General features: G+C 38.6%; 1 protein-coding gene across 1 annotated transcript in view; it reads right to left on the reverse strand.

Annotated features, from left to right (window-relative positions):
* The window catches only part of TXNRD2 (thioredoxin reductase 2), a 33,453-nt gene that overhangs the window by 16,475 nt on the left and 1,838 nt on the right, over positions 1-15,140 (reverse strand). Inside the window, exons 3-11 of the mRNA XM_064392955.1 lie at positions 14,881-14,937; positions 14,161-14,305; positions 13,770-13,844; positions 12,861-12,939; positions 11,865-11,927; positions 11,443-11,513; positions 7,982-8,001; positions 7,509-7,600; positions 6,025-6,199 (exon numbers count right to left, since the gene is read on the reverse strand). Coding sequence (XP_064249025.1) covers positions 6,025-6,199; positions 7,509-7,600; positions 7,982-8,001; positions 11,443-11,513; positions 11,865-11,927; positions 12,861-12,939; positions 13,770-13,844; positions 14,161-14,305; positions 14,881-14,937 — 777 coding nt within the window. The remainder of the gene's footprint in view (positions 1-6,024; positions 6,200-7,508; positions 7,601-7,981; positions 8,002-11,442; positions 11,514-11,864; positions 11,928-12,860; positions 12,940-13,769; positions 13,845-14,160; positions 14,306-14,880; positions 14,938-15,140) is intronic.

Below are 15,140 nucleotides of genomic sequence, written 5' to 3' on the forward strand. Positions count from 1 at the left end.
GTGTACAATTTATAGGACACAAGATTAGATATAGCTTTCACTCAAAACAGTAGAGTATGCCAGACATCTAGAGGAAAGGTGTAACTCAAATCTGACCCTTAAAAAGGTTACCTGCCTCCTGCACTTCTAACAGCACACCATAATCTCATCTTTCATAGACCCATACACTTACCACACAGCTGTGAAAACCACACTGAGCCCTGCTTTCAGTGCCAGCCCCCATTTGCTTTTAACTTTAAAAGAAAAAAAGCAGCTTTTTGATCTGTTTTTGTAAAATCTAACAATACAGCTTCCTAAGGGGGCTGTCAGCCAGGGGCCTCCACTGCAGAGGGTGACAGGGGAGTGGCTGAAGCTCACATCACAGACAGTGGCCAGGGTGGCTGTGTTGTGGTGTGGCATTTGTGTCCCATCAGCTGCCTGGGGCTTCTGGTAATTACACCTGAACACAGAACAAGGGGAACAAGTATCAGACTGTGACCTTCAGGTGCAGGACCTTCAACAGTGGAGACTGAAGCAGCTGAACTCAGAATTCAGAGGAATAGCCATAGTCAGGTAAGTAGCAGTGGTAAACGAGTGACAGCATACTCTTACATCCAGTAAGATTTCCCAGGGTGATAAAGGTGCAGCTGACAGCACAATTTTATAATGGGTCTTCCAGAGTTTCTTAACCTCAGAAGTTAGAATGCCTGTTTGCCTCCCCACATTTGAAAAATCCAAACTGGACCAAGCACACAGTTTATTGTAGATGGCCACTGTGAGGATACTGCTGGGTGACAGGAGAGTTTTTCTGGAATAAAGCTCAACCCAATAGTTTTCTCCGCTTCTTCCCTATACATCGGCACATCACCTTATAACTTTACCCAATCTGACCTCAGTCTGACCTTAATCAAAATCTTGTCTGCATTGCCAGACTCAATACTCTCTTCATTCTGAGTGCCTGACACATTCCCCAAATTAGTTTCAATACCACTGTCCTTTCCTCCTTCAAATGTCTCCTAAAACCCACAAGATGTTCACTAAAATATAACCAGCTGATAATGACTAATAAAAACCACTTCAGTGTAACTACTGTTCAGATTACAGGAAAATATTGACTAGAGTAAGATTAAGTAAGGTTAAAAATAGTTCAGAGCCTTTATCACATTGATAACAGCATGCACCATTTCTACAAGGATGCTTTTGAACATTACATCCATTACTGATAAATTTCCAGCATATCTGCCACAATTGGAAAATAATCTGGCCCTTAGTCAATACTAGGGCAGCAATTGGCTCTCTGGCAAGGCTGCTCACTGTACTCTCCTGTAGCATGGACAATTTTTACACAGAGTCCTCTCAGCAGAAAGCTCGTGGTGCAATGAGCAGAAACCTGCCTGTGGCCATCCAGTGCACACCTGGAGTTCATAACAAAAGCAACTCCAAGTGACAAGTAATCAAATTAAAAACAGCATGGGACAGACTTCTAAAATTCTACTTTTCTTGTTCTCAATGTCCTGTAAAAAGGGAGAAGGGCTAGTAACATTTTCTGAGAAGAAAGCTACAGTTCACTCTTACATTATTTCTCCTGCACAAAGCTTGCTTTAACCAAAGGCTTGGTTTCAAAGGATGGCTTTGCAGTCTCAAAAACAAGCACTCAACCACCATTCCCAAGAGAGGCAGGTCATTGGCTTCAGTCTCCTCAGCATGTATGATTGAACAGAATTTGTTTTCTGCATGAACTGTCACAGTTATTATACTCTTTTCAAGAAATTACTTCAGTGTAATTTTCTGCCATTTTAAAATCTATTTCTACCATCATTGAGCTAAAGGTTAGCATCACCTATCAACTCAAAGAGCACCTTAGTGCTGAAATAGTTCTGAATCCAATGTTCTTCACATGCAGATTTAGAGGTATAGCCTAGCACACGAACAAGTTATTTTTGTAGTTACATGCTGGTAAAATAAGTAGCATAAAATAAAAGTTACATTCAAAGTTTTGGGGTTGGTTACACAAACGGAAAAGCACATTAAAAATAGCCGTGCTGAATAAAGTCTGACTGAATGTCCTTAAAATTAGATATTGGGAAAAAACCTAAAATATCTGGCTGATATAATGGGAATGACAATTTTCTTTAGGATTGCAGAAACCATATCTAAGCAAGAGAGTAATGAATTTAAGTTAGTAAGAGAGACAGACATGGGAAGCTCAGAACCTCAGCAAACCACAGCACATTAGCATTTAGAGTTGTCTGAGATCAACAAAGGTGCTTTATTTTTCACTGAATAGTTCAAAGATTAAAAAGTCGATGGCAAGATTGTGTTTGCCAAGACAAATCTAAAGCCCATTCCCTTTTCTACAGGGGCTGGCAGAGATTTGCTCAAAGGAGATCACAGCAGTATTTTACCTTGTGGGACTTTTCACAGAAAATCTCCTAACAAAATTTCTGTTTCCCCTGTTAACCCCAACCTTGAAGAACACTATTACAAAAAATGTTATGTACTTTACCCTTTGTTGATACTGAACAACAAGGATTCTGTTTTACTGAACAACAAAAATCTGCCTAATGTCCAGTGTGGCACAAAGGACAATGTGCTTGATAACAATGATGTGCAACACCTGATACCTGTTCAGCTTTACAATGACCTGGAGCTGTAATTCTTTTTTACAGCAAAGATTATATTATTTCAAAGACACAGTTGGAATCCTCTAAGTTTACAAATGCACTGCAACTTGAGAATGGTTGTTCCACTGCCCTCATGAGGGAAAAAACTCTTATAAAGCCGTCCTAAACCAAAAGCTAAACTTAAAATCTGCTGCTGGTCATTGCTCTTCCTGTCACAGTTTACTAGCACACTACCTCCCATTCTCTGACAAACTCATTCCAGGCTATTTCACAAATACCTGCTTAGTTTAATCATCCATTCAGTGTTGCTCCTCTGCACAGTAGGACCCCACTGGAGATGGAGCAGCCCAGTTATCTTTTCTAAGGATCTTGTGAATCATCAAATTTGATTTACAGAAGTGATATTTTGCCATGTATTGCAAACTCACATAAATACTACTTACCAATTCCTTTTGTATATTAGCTGTTTGCAACTGCTGCACGCCAGCCACAGGTTTCAGCCCTTCAACAGCTGAAATGAACCCTCTCCACAAAGCCTCATCTCCTGCAACTTTGCCCTGCAGCTCAGCAGTTGCATCTGCTCACAAAGGTGTCAATCTCTACTCTTTCCTTTGGATGAAGACCCCATGTTTACTTTGAACATGGACATATTTACCATTGCTTTGGAACTCAGGTAAATTAGGCATCTAACAAACATTTTTTGTATGTCCTTAAGGGCAGGAAGAATACCATACAGTAGTAGAAGTTTATTGGTTCTACATTAAACAGAACCTTAAAATCTGATAATTTCAGGAGAATTCTCTAGAAGCCAAAGACAGGACTAGTAAGACAGAAGGACATAGAGAGCTAAACTGGAAAATCAAACATCAAAAACAAGCTCTTGCACTGAGATGGAATATAACAGTATGCAGTTCCCTCAGCAAGGATGATAGATCCATTAATTACCTGTAAAGCTTTGGACAGAAACTTTTAAATTACATTAAAATGTTGCAAAATGAGATTTCTTTTTTTCCCCTCAAATATTTTGACTAGTTCAAAAAAGCTGCTAGAAAAACAAAGGGAGCATTGTGCCTGCTTTTATTGGCTTATCCATACAAGCAGAAAAATCACACATTCCAAAAGCAAAACAAAACTCGCCACAGAAACACAATCTAATTTTCTTTTTAAAGGGTTGACATTAAGAGATAGTACTGTAGCTTATTAAACTATGTCCCACTATCAACAACTATTTTTAACGTTGTTAAAAAAAATCCTACTAAAATTCCATGATGCACTGGCAAAAATTATGAAAATATGTGCTACAATTTAGGCTACAATTAGTTAACGACAGCAGCTGCTTTTTAACCAACTCTACAAGCTGACTTGCTTCAATCAGTATTATAACTGGCACATCTGCAGACAGGAAATCCTCAACACCACTAAGTTTCCCAGCCTATTATCTGAGACACCTGGTGTGGGTGTGTTGATACAGAGCAAAACAATGAATCATATGGACTGCACACCAATTAACCAGCTTCAACTGTTAATGTGTTTTATCCTTAAGGGTGGAATGCCAATTTGAACACTAAAAAAAGGCAACACAAAATCCTCACACTATTCATTTTCCTGTTTCTAAATATGGATTGTAACTCAAATCTATGACAAAAATTGTAATACATGTAGTTCCTCTGTATTGAAATAATGAGCAGACTCATGTTACAACTGAATTGCAACAGTCTATCATGCAACCTTATTCCATTATAATTAACAGCAAACCAAGATTTTTTTTTTTATTTTTCAACTTAATAGCTCTTTTTTCCATCTTAGACAAAAGTAAACAAATTGACTTGACATTTGACATGTATGTCTCCAACTCAGTGTACTTTTCATAGAACCACGGAATGGGTTGGGTTTTTTTACCAGAAAGCTTAAGAAAAACCAAATACAGCACTTAGAAACCCACTTTTTGGAAACGTTTTCATCTCACCTCATGAATATTATTCTACAGGATTGTTATGTGTTCAGATAGCATGAGCTTTTTTTTTTCCTCTTGGCAAGCACTAGTATGTTTGATTGGTTCTGATGAGAATAATCCATTATTACAGGCTGTTTCCACAATTTGTAGAGCCCAAGGCACTTCTAAGAGAGTACTAGTTACAGTAAGGAAAAGAAAACATTTGTCATAATGCAGAACCTGCTCTCTGTTTGGGGTATTAGGAAGATATAAAGCTGACTTAACCAGGGAAATGGAACAACTGGACAGTAGATTAAATCCACTGGGCAAAATACAAAATGCTGTAAATTATCTGTTTCTGATCCTGTAATGATCTATTCTACAGCCACAAGAATTTAAATTAATATTGTAAACAAATGAAAGAGTAATGCATTCCCACTACTCTAAAACAGAAGTGCCAGATCAAAAGAATATAAAGTAGTCGAGAGGATTGCTAAAGCTGCTAGTAAAACTGATTACTTGTCTGCATCAAAACGGATTTCTTGGGCAGGACATTTAAGCCTATTTACTTTGTTTGCCAGATATCATCTGCCTGCCAAATACCACTGCTACCTTTAGCCATGCATTACTGATCTAGAATTCCAGATATTCACAAAGCTTTATAAGCACAAAAGACGAAAGGTCTCCTACTCTGGTGGGTTTACAGCCCATCTGAACCAATACAGAGACTGAGGCCAGACCTGTAACAGCGACAAATGAGCAGCTATGGGAGGCAACACTGAAGGAGTATTTCATTCCTGTGGGCTGGAGCCTTGTACATAATTTAGTGTGTTAGTCCTTGCAGGAAGCAGCATTTGTCTCAAAGGAGGAAAACCCCAGATTTGATTCCCATTTTTGGTGATTATGCTCATAGACATTTATCACAGCATTCTTTTAAACCAATCTACTCTTAGTCATCGTATGTCAGTTCCAAGGGGTCTGAGATATGTGAAAGTCCCTAACCAGATTTCAAAAAGTTATACAGTTTCAAGATTCCCTGCAAAAGTTTGTGTTTTAGAGACAGTTACTTCTCTTTCTCTGAATTGGATGATGGCTGCAGTAACAAACGTCAGCAGCACAGTTTAGAAAAAATCCTAGAAGAAATGGTAGCCTCTTAAACAGGATAAATATGCACTTATTTATAATTTAGAGAACACCACCTGCAAACCAGAGTTTGCTGAAATTCATGTTCTTACTCTAGTAAAAGTGAGAAAGACTAGATGGTCTCCCATTTACTGCAGCTCATCCAAAAATATTTACCACAGACTTCTTCCATTCACTGCAACTTTAATGTGTTTTTAGACTGTAAATGAACAAGTCAGGCATGCAAGAAAGGAATTAAACAACCATCAATGTTTAAGTCACTAAACATTTAATGGGGGGGGCTGTTATGACTTCACTTTCAGAATGGAAAGCATTGCAAATTAAAATTAAGATAATCATATTTACCTACTGCCCACATAACGGTGTTGAAAGAATCGGTTTCTTCTGTGTCCAGGTCAGCATTTTTCCAAGTGACTTGCAATCTGTCGCTCTCCAATTTTTCAACTTTAGTTGGGAAACATCTCTTTAAAAATTTTGTGCCATAAGATTCCATGTGCTCAGTTACTAAAGAAGCCATTTGCTGTTGAGTAGTGAAACAAATTTGGTTTTTCTTCCATACATGACCTTTTTAATGTAAACCCCTCCTTCAGCAGGGTTCAGGGAGCCCCAGTAAACACCTTGTGCATTTCAAACATTCTTTATCACTTAGTTACTATGCACTGCTAACACATGATAATTTAGGGAGCCACTATGACCTGCAACTCCATTCCAAGAGGCACCTACGCCTGAATACTCAAATTATTTTCAAAAAATTATAACAGTATATTAATAAAATGGTTGCTTTTAAAGCATTTGTCACTTACACAATCTAGAGCATATTCAATTTACCATTACCATAATTACAATTTTCTAGTAGTTTGATAAAAATTAAATACTTTCATAAAACAATGGGAGAAAGATATTTCCTTTTGCTGTAACACCTGACGTTTCTCTGCAATGACTATGAATCACTAAGGTTTCATAGAAAGTTCTAATAAAAAAAAATAAAAATCAAACCACTTTTGTCCTAAGAGCCTGTTTGAAATAATGCCACACCAAACTGAAGTAGTAAAATGTGGCATCAACAGGTTTATCCAAAGACATCAGTGCTCTTGACTGCAGGAACTCAGGTTGCACCTTGCCACAGTATGTTTATTACTTAAAGGATATTATTACAAAACCACTTACATAGAACAACTCCACACAAGCTCTCTCAGCTTACAAAACTTTATTTTCAAACTTGATATTAACTAATATGAAGGCAACAGCAGGGTTATGTCTCTTCAGAAACATGAGAGCTCATTAATCAGTTTCCATCAGACTCAGTGTGGCTGCAGACTGGACATAATTATTTTATCTCCATTAATACTTTATTAACTTGGTATGGCCATTGTGCTCCTCCTGCTTACAGAGGATCAAGTTCTCAGAGCAAGCCCTACTGTAAGTGTTTGACCAGGTGCTACACACACATTATTCCCTGCTTGCTCAGACCTCATGCTGTTACAGGTGTGGATTTCTTCAATGAGGAGTGGAAACTCCAAAAGTTATCCTTATTCAATGTTTTGCAAACTCATGCTACCACTTTTAAGGCATACAAGCCACTAGTTTTAAGGAAGCCACTCCAGGGTGGGAGAGGGTGGCATACAACCAGGAGCTGTCACTGGTGTCACTACCATGGATGGTGTTTGTCACTGCCACTTAAGCAACAATACTCCCACCTCAAAAACTGTGCACATATTAGGAAATGTTTGGAGATGCAAACAACACTTTTTCTTTAGGAGCTAAAAATAATAAAATCTATCTTTTCCTTTATTTGCTAGATAAGGAGACATAAGATATTCTGTACTTGCCTGGTCAAACCCACGAAGGGGGACACTTCTCATCATGACTGTAGTGTCCAATCCAATACCTGTCAGAAAACCAGCACACTCAAGGGAAACATCTGGTGACACACCAGTTAAGCAAATGTAAGCAACAATTTTGATAACCACAATATATGAGTAGTATACAAGTGGGTTTTTCACTTGGAGATAGCAAGTTCTCCTCACACAGATATCTTTAGCTTGCTTTTGTACATAGAATAAAACTTGGAAGTCTTATAGTTAACACAGTTAACACTGGATTTAAGATCCTGAGAATTTATCCTCAGCTGATCTTAATTTCCATGATGCTACTGCATAGAAAACCATTACTATTCTCTTACCAACACAACTATCATGCCAACTATATGACATGAGCAGAGGAATTCTGAAAACTGAACTTTCATAGGAAGACAGCTATGCTAGTTATAATCATAGATCATCACAGGCTTTTCAAAGGATACAGCTGGCTCCAACAACCAACCTGTTCCAGAAAAGGAAGAAAAGAAGAAAGCAGTGGAATAAGCACGTGCATATTTTTGCACAACCAGAAAAAATTATTTTCTGATGTTGATGTCACATTTGCCAACTTCCAGTCAGCTGGGACCCCCCAGTTAGCCAGGACTGCTGGTAAATGAGGGAGGGTGGCTCAGTCAGCCCTTCCATCAGCTCCCTCAGCACTCTGGGGTGGAGCCCATCTGGTCCCTTGGACTTGTGCATGTCCAAGTGCTGTAGCAGGCTTCTAACCAAGTCCTCATGATTTATGGGGGCTTCATTCTGTTCCCTGTCCCCATCTTTCAGCTCAGGGGTTGGGTACCCACTGAACAACTGCTCTTACTATTAAGGACTGAGGCAAAGAAGGACTCAGCCTTTTCCTTATCCTTATTACTGTGCTTCTCCCCCCTCCCCCACATCCAATAAAGGATGGGGATTCTCCTGAGCCCTCCTTTTGTTGCTACTGTATTTATAGAAACATTTTATTGCCTTTTACAGCAGTAGCCAGATTAAGTTCTAATTGGGCTTTGGCCCCTCTAATTTCCTCCCTGCACAACCTTATAGTATCCTTGTGGTCCTCCCTCTTCTCCCAGGGGCATAAACACTCCTTTCTTCCCTGAGTTCCAGCCAAAATCTCTATTCAGCCAGGCCAATCTTCTTCCCTGACAGCTCATCTTTCAGCACACGGGGATGGTCTATCAATTAGATTGTGTCTTCCTACCAAGCAGATTACAGTTCCCAATGAAGATTTTATTCATTGCTAAATTTTATTTTGATTTATTACCATCTGCTTTTTAATAGTTGTGTTTTTCCAAATGCCAAATATTTGCCCTTCCTGTCTTCAAACATTTGTGTACGCTATTACAGAAAATGGGTTTAATAGATTTACTTAGACTGGTATTTACCAAATATATCCATTTTAGTTCTTAAATAAAACCCCAGCTCCCACCTCTCCCAATATTTCACACCCTTTCAATCATGAAGATAACTGAAATTGTCCATCAACACTTGCAATTTATGAAGTGTATCAGCTCTCCAGCACAGCAGTTCCCATCTCTGTCCCCAGTTGATCCCTACACTGCAGCAGTTCCTCTCTCTCCTGACCACATGCTCAATTCTCCACATTTTCTGGGTACCAAAGGCAGAATGCTCAGTCCCTGTTCTGCAGGGAAAAGCACTTCCAGCCAGGCAGCCATTAACACTCAGCTGCTGGACAGGCTGCACTTGCACTCCTTTGCTGTTTTTGTCTTATACAGACTTGTTAAACATCTCACAGTTTGGAGATGGCATCCCACACAGTATTTTCACTGACAACAAAGTATTTTGTTAGGTTTTTGAATAGACTTGTGGCCTATGCCTAACCCTAAACCAATCTGCATCATCTCCCAGTTCTAACAGCAATGCTTTTAAACTTCTGAGGAGTGCAGACATGGAGACTGCAGCTCTGCAAGCCCCAGGGACTGCACAGTCAGTACAACACATGTTTTCTTACAAAAGGCTCCAGATAACATCTCTATCTTACAATAAAAACACACAACTTCTGAAGGTGTACAGAGAATAGGTTGAGTAAAAGTGATTAAAATCTGCTAGTCTGGGGTTTATGCTTGGCAAAAAATTTAACACAATGGGAAATAATTTTTGCAGCATTAGGGCATCTGATTCATCAGTGAATGAATGATCACACCCTCATTAGCATGCAGCTCTGGGAAGTGCTGCAAAAAGCCACATACTGCCCATAAAGAAATATCTACTGGAGATTCACAGGGAAAAGAATGAGAATTTCTGTAATATGGGCATATGTTTGCTCTTCTTTTTCATGAGATGAAAAATGGATGTCAGCTGGCACTTACTCATAGCATCAGCCCCATATTATTCACACTTTCCTGTACAAAACAGGGATCCTGGGCATTGTCAGTGTCTAAAAAAAAAAAGTTAGGAAAGCAAAACCTAACCTTGTTCACACCTGCTCAATTTCTTACTCATTCTCAACACATTTCAAGGCATCTCTTCTAATACACTCTGCCAAAAGCCTTCATCTCAGTAGTGAGTTTCTTCCCCATGTTTGTATATCTATGGGACTTTTAAGTTGGTTAATGGTTTACTTTAAAAAAAAAAAAAAGAATAACTGCAGGACTGACAGTTCTATAACCTCCAGGCATGTAATTTGTAGCTGAGATATGTACATTTGGAGAGGGAGAAAAGAAAGAATTACTACAACAGAGCTCAGACTGAAAACAAAAGGTGTTAAACTGAACCTTGGGAATATTTATAACAGAAACAAATCCGACAGAAACAAACCTTTAACAACTCCCTCCTTCATTTGCTAAGACACAGCCTGATAAAGCACAGAAATGCTACTGTAGCCCCTGCAGGCTTATTTTGACTAAATCTCAGGAATGCAACATATAAACACTAGACTCCCACATTACACTGTTACAACTTGCATTGGCAGCAACTGGACAAGAGCCACATTTTCACAGAAACATATTACAAGGATAAATCTCATATTTTGGTTTGGGATTTTGTTGGGGTTTTTTGGGGGAGGGTGTTGCTTTTCTTAAAAACAATTTCCTTGCATAAATCATGCCTTCAAAATTCTAGAGGTGACTGATATACTACAAACAACAACAAATGTACTTTCTTTCTAAAACTGTACCAAGAAGCCTCATTTTCCTATTTGAAGTTTAGCTTAACACAGTGCATTTTTATGGCAGAAAGTCACTGCCATGAATGGCAACTATGTTTTTTTGCACAAACACCAGTATTATAGCTCGAAGTTACTTTTGCTTTTTCTAGAATTCCTTAATAGAGAAGAAAAAATATAGCATTATCTGACTTTCAGGCTAGCAAATCTGCATTTCCTATCCCAATTATCTTCATCAGGAAATTGCTCTGTAGTTCAGTGTTGACTTGGAATCTTACTGTGCTGTGTGCTGTAAAAAACCACTATGGCATTTTAGTATTTCAAAACTAGTGTTTAATTTTTCAGTTAAACAATAGCTTCCAAAGCAAAAGTAACCCAAATGTTTCTTCATTTTTTTTTTTTTAAATCAGAACTGCCACAACTTAGGAGAACACAAAATTATGTTGGAGTTTCTCCCCTAATCAAGGAAAGGGGACTGAGCAGTCGCCAGGTGAGTTCATGCTGCCCTCTTGTGACTTGGGGTGTAATTGCTACAGCAAAACCTAACACGGAAAAACGTTATTTAATTTGATTTTAGAAAGGAATTTCATAAGAGGAGGAGAGGGAAGATCTATCAGTTACTAATGAAGTTTGGTAGTATGATATTTCTGTATTGCAAAGCAGATTTTCAGAAGGAAAACAGAAGGAAAATTGGTGTACAAAAGGTAATTTTGAACATTTTTCACCTTGCCATACAGAAAAGGTAGGAATGCCAGCATCTATTACAGCCATGGTAAGGTAACTTACGTTTTTCCAGGAGATTTCTTTAACCAGAAGAGATCATCACTTGTGATTCCATACTCCAGTGCACCTGCAACCTATGATGACACAGGTGAATCTACAATGCTAATCCTGTCAGCAATAAAAGCTAATAACAATTCAGGCTGTGTTGACTGAAGTACAGACCAAGGGGAATATATCTGGGGCTGCCAACTTCCTACCTGAATTATTCTACAGCTCTAAGCAACACCAACATACTGAATCACAGCAAATTGCTGTCTATGGAAATGTTTTTGTAAAAAGTCATCCTTTATATAAAGACAATTTTTTGCGTGACACAAGTACAAAAATCTCTCATATGTTGCTTTATTTTTACATTCTTTATCCTCCTTCACTGTGTTCTGCATCTCAGCAAAGCACTGGAGTTGTCAAATGGAAGGGTAACTTACATGCATAGGGTATTTTGGTCTTCCTCCAGTAGCAATGACAATATTATCTGCAGTAACAACAATCTACAAACAAAAATGAAAAATCAAAATCAAGCATTTGCAACCCTTTTACCTGTCTTTGGATTTCCTCTACATAAAAATGAGTGATCAGTGAGAAAACTGGCACTATCATCTGCTATTTATGAGACAATAATCAGCAATGCATTAAAAAAAAGGATGGAGATAAACTAATACCTGCAGAATTTCTCCTACCCATTCTCTACTAGGTTTTGTTTTAATATTAACTGTGCAATTGTTCTTACACTGTGCAAGATTCTGGTGACTACTTGGAAGCAGTAGTTATGCACAAATGACCCTTTTAAAATCAATTTCTTGTCAGAATAAAACACACAGAGATCACAGCAGTAATTAATTCTGTCTCAGGCCTGGAGTTAAGCTACCTCAAAAGGACAATGTTTCTAGAAAATCCTAGGCACCTACCCCCAAGAACGTGACAGCTGATATTAATCAGTAACATTAAACAATTACCCACAAAAAGGTGTTAAAAAGGCACTTTCAGGCCTTGTTAAAACCCAGCAATGGCCACCATTCTGTTATGTGACCCAGCTGTGCATTCACACTAATTGCCTCCCACACACAATTTGATATTACCGAGTTAATCACCCCTACAAATCACCTGAAGGAGGGAAACAGCTCAGAGCAATCTAATTCTCAGAACTTACATTTCTGTAAGCATCAGCATGACAGACTGAATCAAACAAAAATCTTTGGTCTCAGCATTTCCACCGGCAGATAAAAGCAATAGCATCTAACAGGCCAGGCCAGGCACTCAGCAGGCACCAATCAAGTTCATAAAAAAACTTCTCTAAGTGGAAAATGCAAATCTCATTCACTGAAACAATACTGAATACTTCAAGCAATTTGCAAAAGGACAATCTCGCTCCCAAATGACCTGAAATGTTCAAAAACACTGCAGAAATCAGCACAGCAGCTCACCTCTTTACCTGCTTTTGTTAAACCACGGACTGTATGTGGATCAGAAAAACTTCCTTTTATGTTGAAATATTTCACCTTCCTGTTTAGAAAAAACAGTATCAGCAATGCACACTTAACAAGAATAGCTATGAAATACAATCAGCCACTTTTTCTGTATTTAAGTGCTAAAAAGGGTAGCAAACAGGCATAGGGCAGCAAAAGGAAGGAATCTCATTTCATAGAGCTATTTGCAGCTCTATCATAATTTGTCACTTAATTTTTCTGTCACACTTAACCCTCTATACAAAAAAGTAACTTAACCTTGTAACAAACTTTGAGACCAGGTTATTGACCCCTTCAGAAAAGACATTTTCTGTCAGCCATAGCATCACTAGTATTACCTATAGAATTTCTCATGCTCATTTCAGAACACACAGTGATTCAGCAGAAGTAACAAAATCAGAATCTGTTAAATTTTCTGTTATAATTTCTCTATAAAAGGAACTGCATGCTGAAAAACATGGAACCATTTCTGCACTGAAAGCAAAAAAAACATCTGCTGCTCTAGCATAGTGTTAGCTGTGGCTTTGTATGGCATAGAAATTTTGGGGGACAAGATCAAAAGTATCTTAAGAAACCTTGATTGCTTCATATTGATGCAAAACCTCTCCAGACTAAAGAGAGCATCACTACACTGCTAGAAAGCTTTTGTGTATGGTCAGTGTCAACCACTATTTCACCAAAAAGGACAATAGGAGAGGAAGAGACCACTTACATTGACAAGGGCACTTACAGATCCCAGAAGAAAGGACTTACAGCCTCAAAATACTAGCTCTAGATAGAAACTTCAGAGGCAATTCTGCACTTCTACAAGGGCAAGAGCACCTCCTGGACTGTGAGAAGAAATACAAACTTCAAAGTCTTATTTACTTTTCTTGCAGTTGCACTCTGTGTCCCCAGTTCAAGGATTTCACATAATTCTGAACACCTTGTGCCATCACAGACCTGTCGCAAAACAAGAAACTGAAGATGAAGTCAGCTATTACAAAGGCAGGTTCTGCAACACAAAGATATAGGCAACTGCTGAAAATGAGCAATGAACCACAGTATTTTTTGTTGTAAAAGCAAATTATCAAGTCCAAATCAACATAATTTCTGCCCTGAGAAACCAGAAACTAGTTCTGGTTTTTAACAAGTACTAGGCTAAAATTTCACATGCAAAATTCACTTCCCTAACTGTCCCATAACAAACAGCAGCTGGGAAAGGGTTCTTGTGAAGCATTTGCAGCACACAGGAGCAGAGACAGGCAGCAGCCTTTACCAGGTATGATGAACAGGTTGGGATATATTCCAGCCATAGTGTTGGGCATCTTTAAGGGCACTCCCTAAAAGGGCAGCTTGATGCATAAGCTTTTTAGGAATGCAGCCAACATTCACACAAGTTCCTCCAAGTCCCCATGAGGTTCCTTGGGAAAAAAAATAAAGAAAAAAAAAGTAAATCCATCAGATTAGTGTAACAATGCAGTTGGGTCCATGGGAAGTAAAAAGTTCTGTAACAACACAGTTTACTGTCTCCTACAGATCAGTTTAGAACTTTCTTTGTGCTCATTTGTTTGATAAAAACCATCTCTGTATATTTTTCCTCTAAAATTCAAACCATCTCAAGATTTTTCTCAGAACTCAGAAGATTCAGTAACTAAACATTCACATTTGTAGATCTCATTTTGTGCATTGTGTACAAGAAGCCCCAGCATGACATAATTAGTAATTTTTAGAAATTGTAAATAACATTTTGACAGAGGGAATATTCTCACTTATTTAAGTCTGAATGGTAGCAGCAAGCACTGCTAACAAGCTTAACAGGAGAAGGCACAGCTGTTTCATCTTGGAGAGAAGGAGCCATGGCACAAGCTGGGCTTCAGGACTTTTACTCCAAGCAAAACAGGCAGTGTGGCTTTGGACACTGCTGTCTGGAGCTGTTCACCTGAGCAGCTGAATTATATGCATTTCCAATTATTACCCTCTTATTTCTCTTCCATACCTCGGGGGGAAGGTTCAACATAATCCAGAACAGCCACTTTTCTTCCAAACTGAGCAGCTTTAAACAAAGAAGCAAAGTAACGTATTTAGAGGAAGGAGAAATACATAAACAAACATTTTTAGTAGCACAGATACAGATAAAACACAGGAGATGACAGCTGGTGTTTTTTTCTGTCTAACTCAAGACACCAGACCAGAGGCCCAACCTGCCTATGTAGTCAGCAAATTCTCTGGAAGACTCTTGACAACCCAGACTGGGGC

Source organism: Passer domesticus, chromosome 17, assembly GCF_036417665.1.
Source record: "Passer domesticus isolate bPasDom1 chromosome 17, bPasDom1.hap1, whole genome shotgun sequence".
In the NCBI taxonomy this organism is placed as follows: Eukaryota; Metazoa; Chordata; class Aves; order Passeriformes; family Passeridae; genus Passer; species Passer domesticus.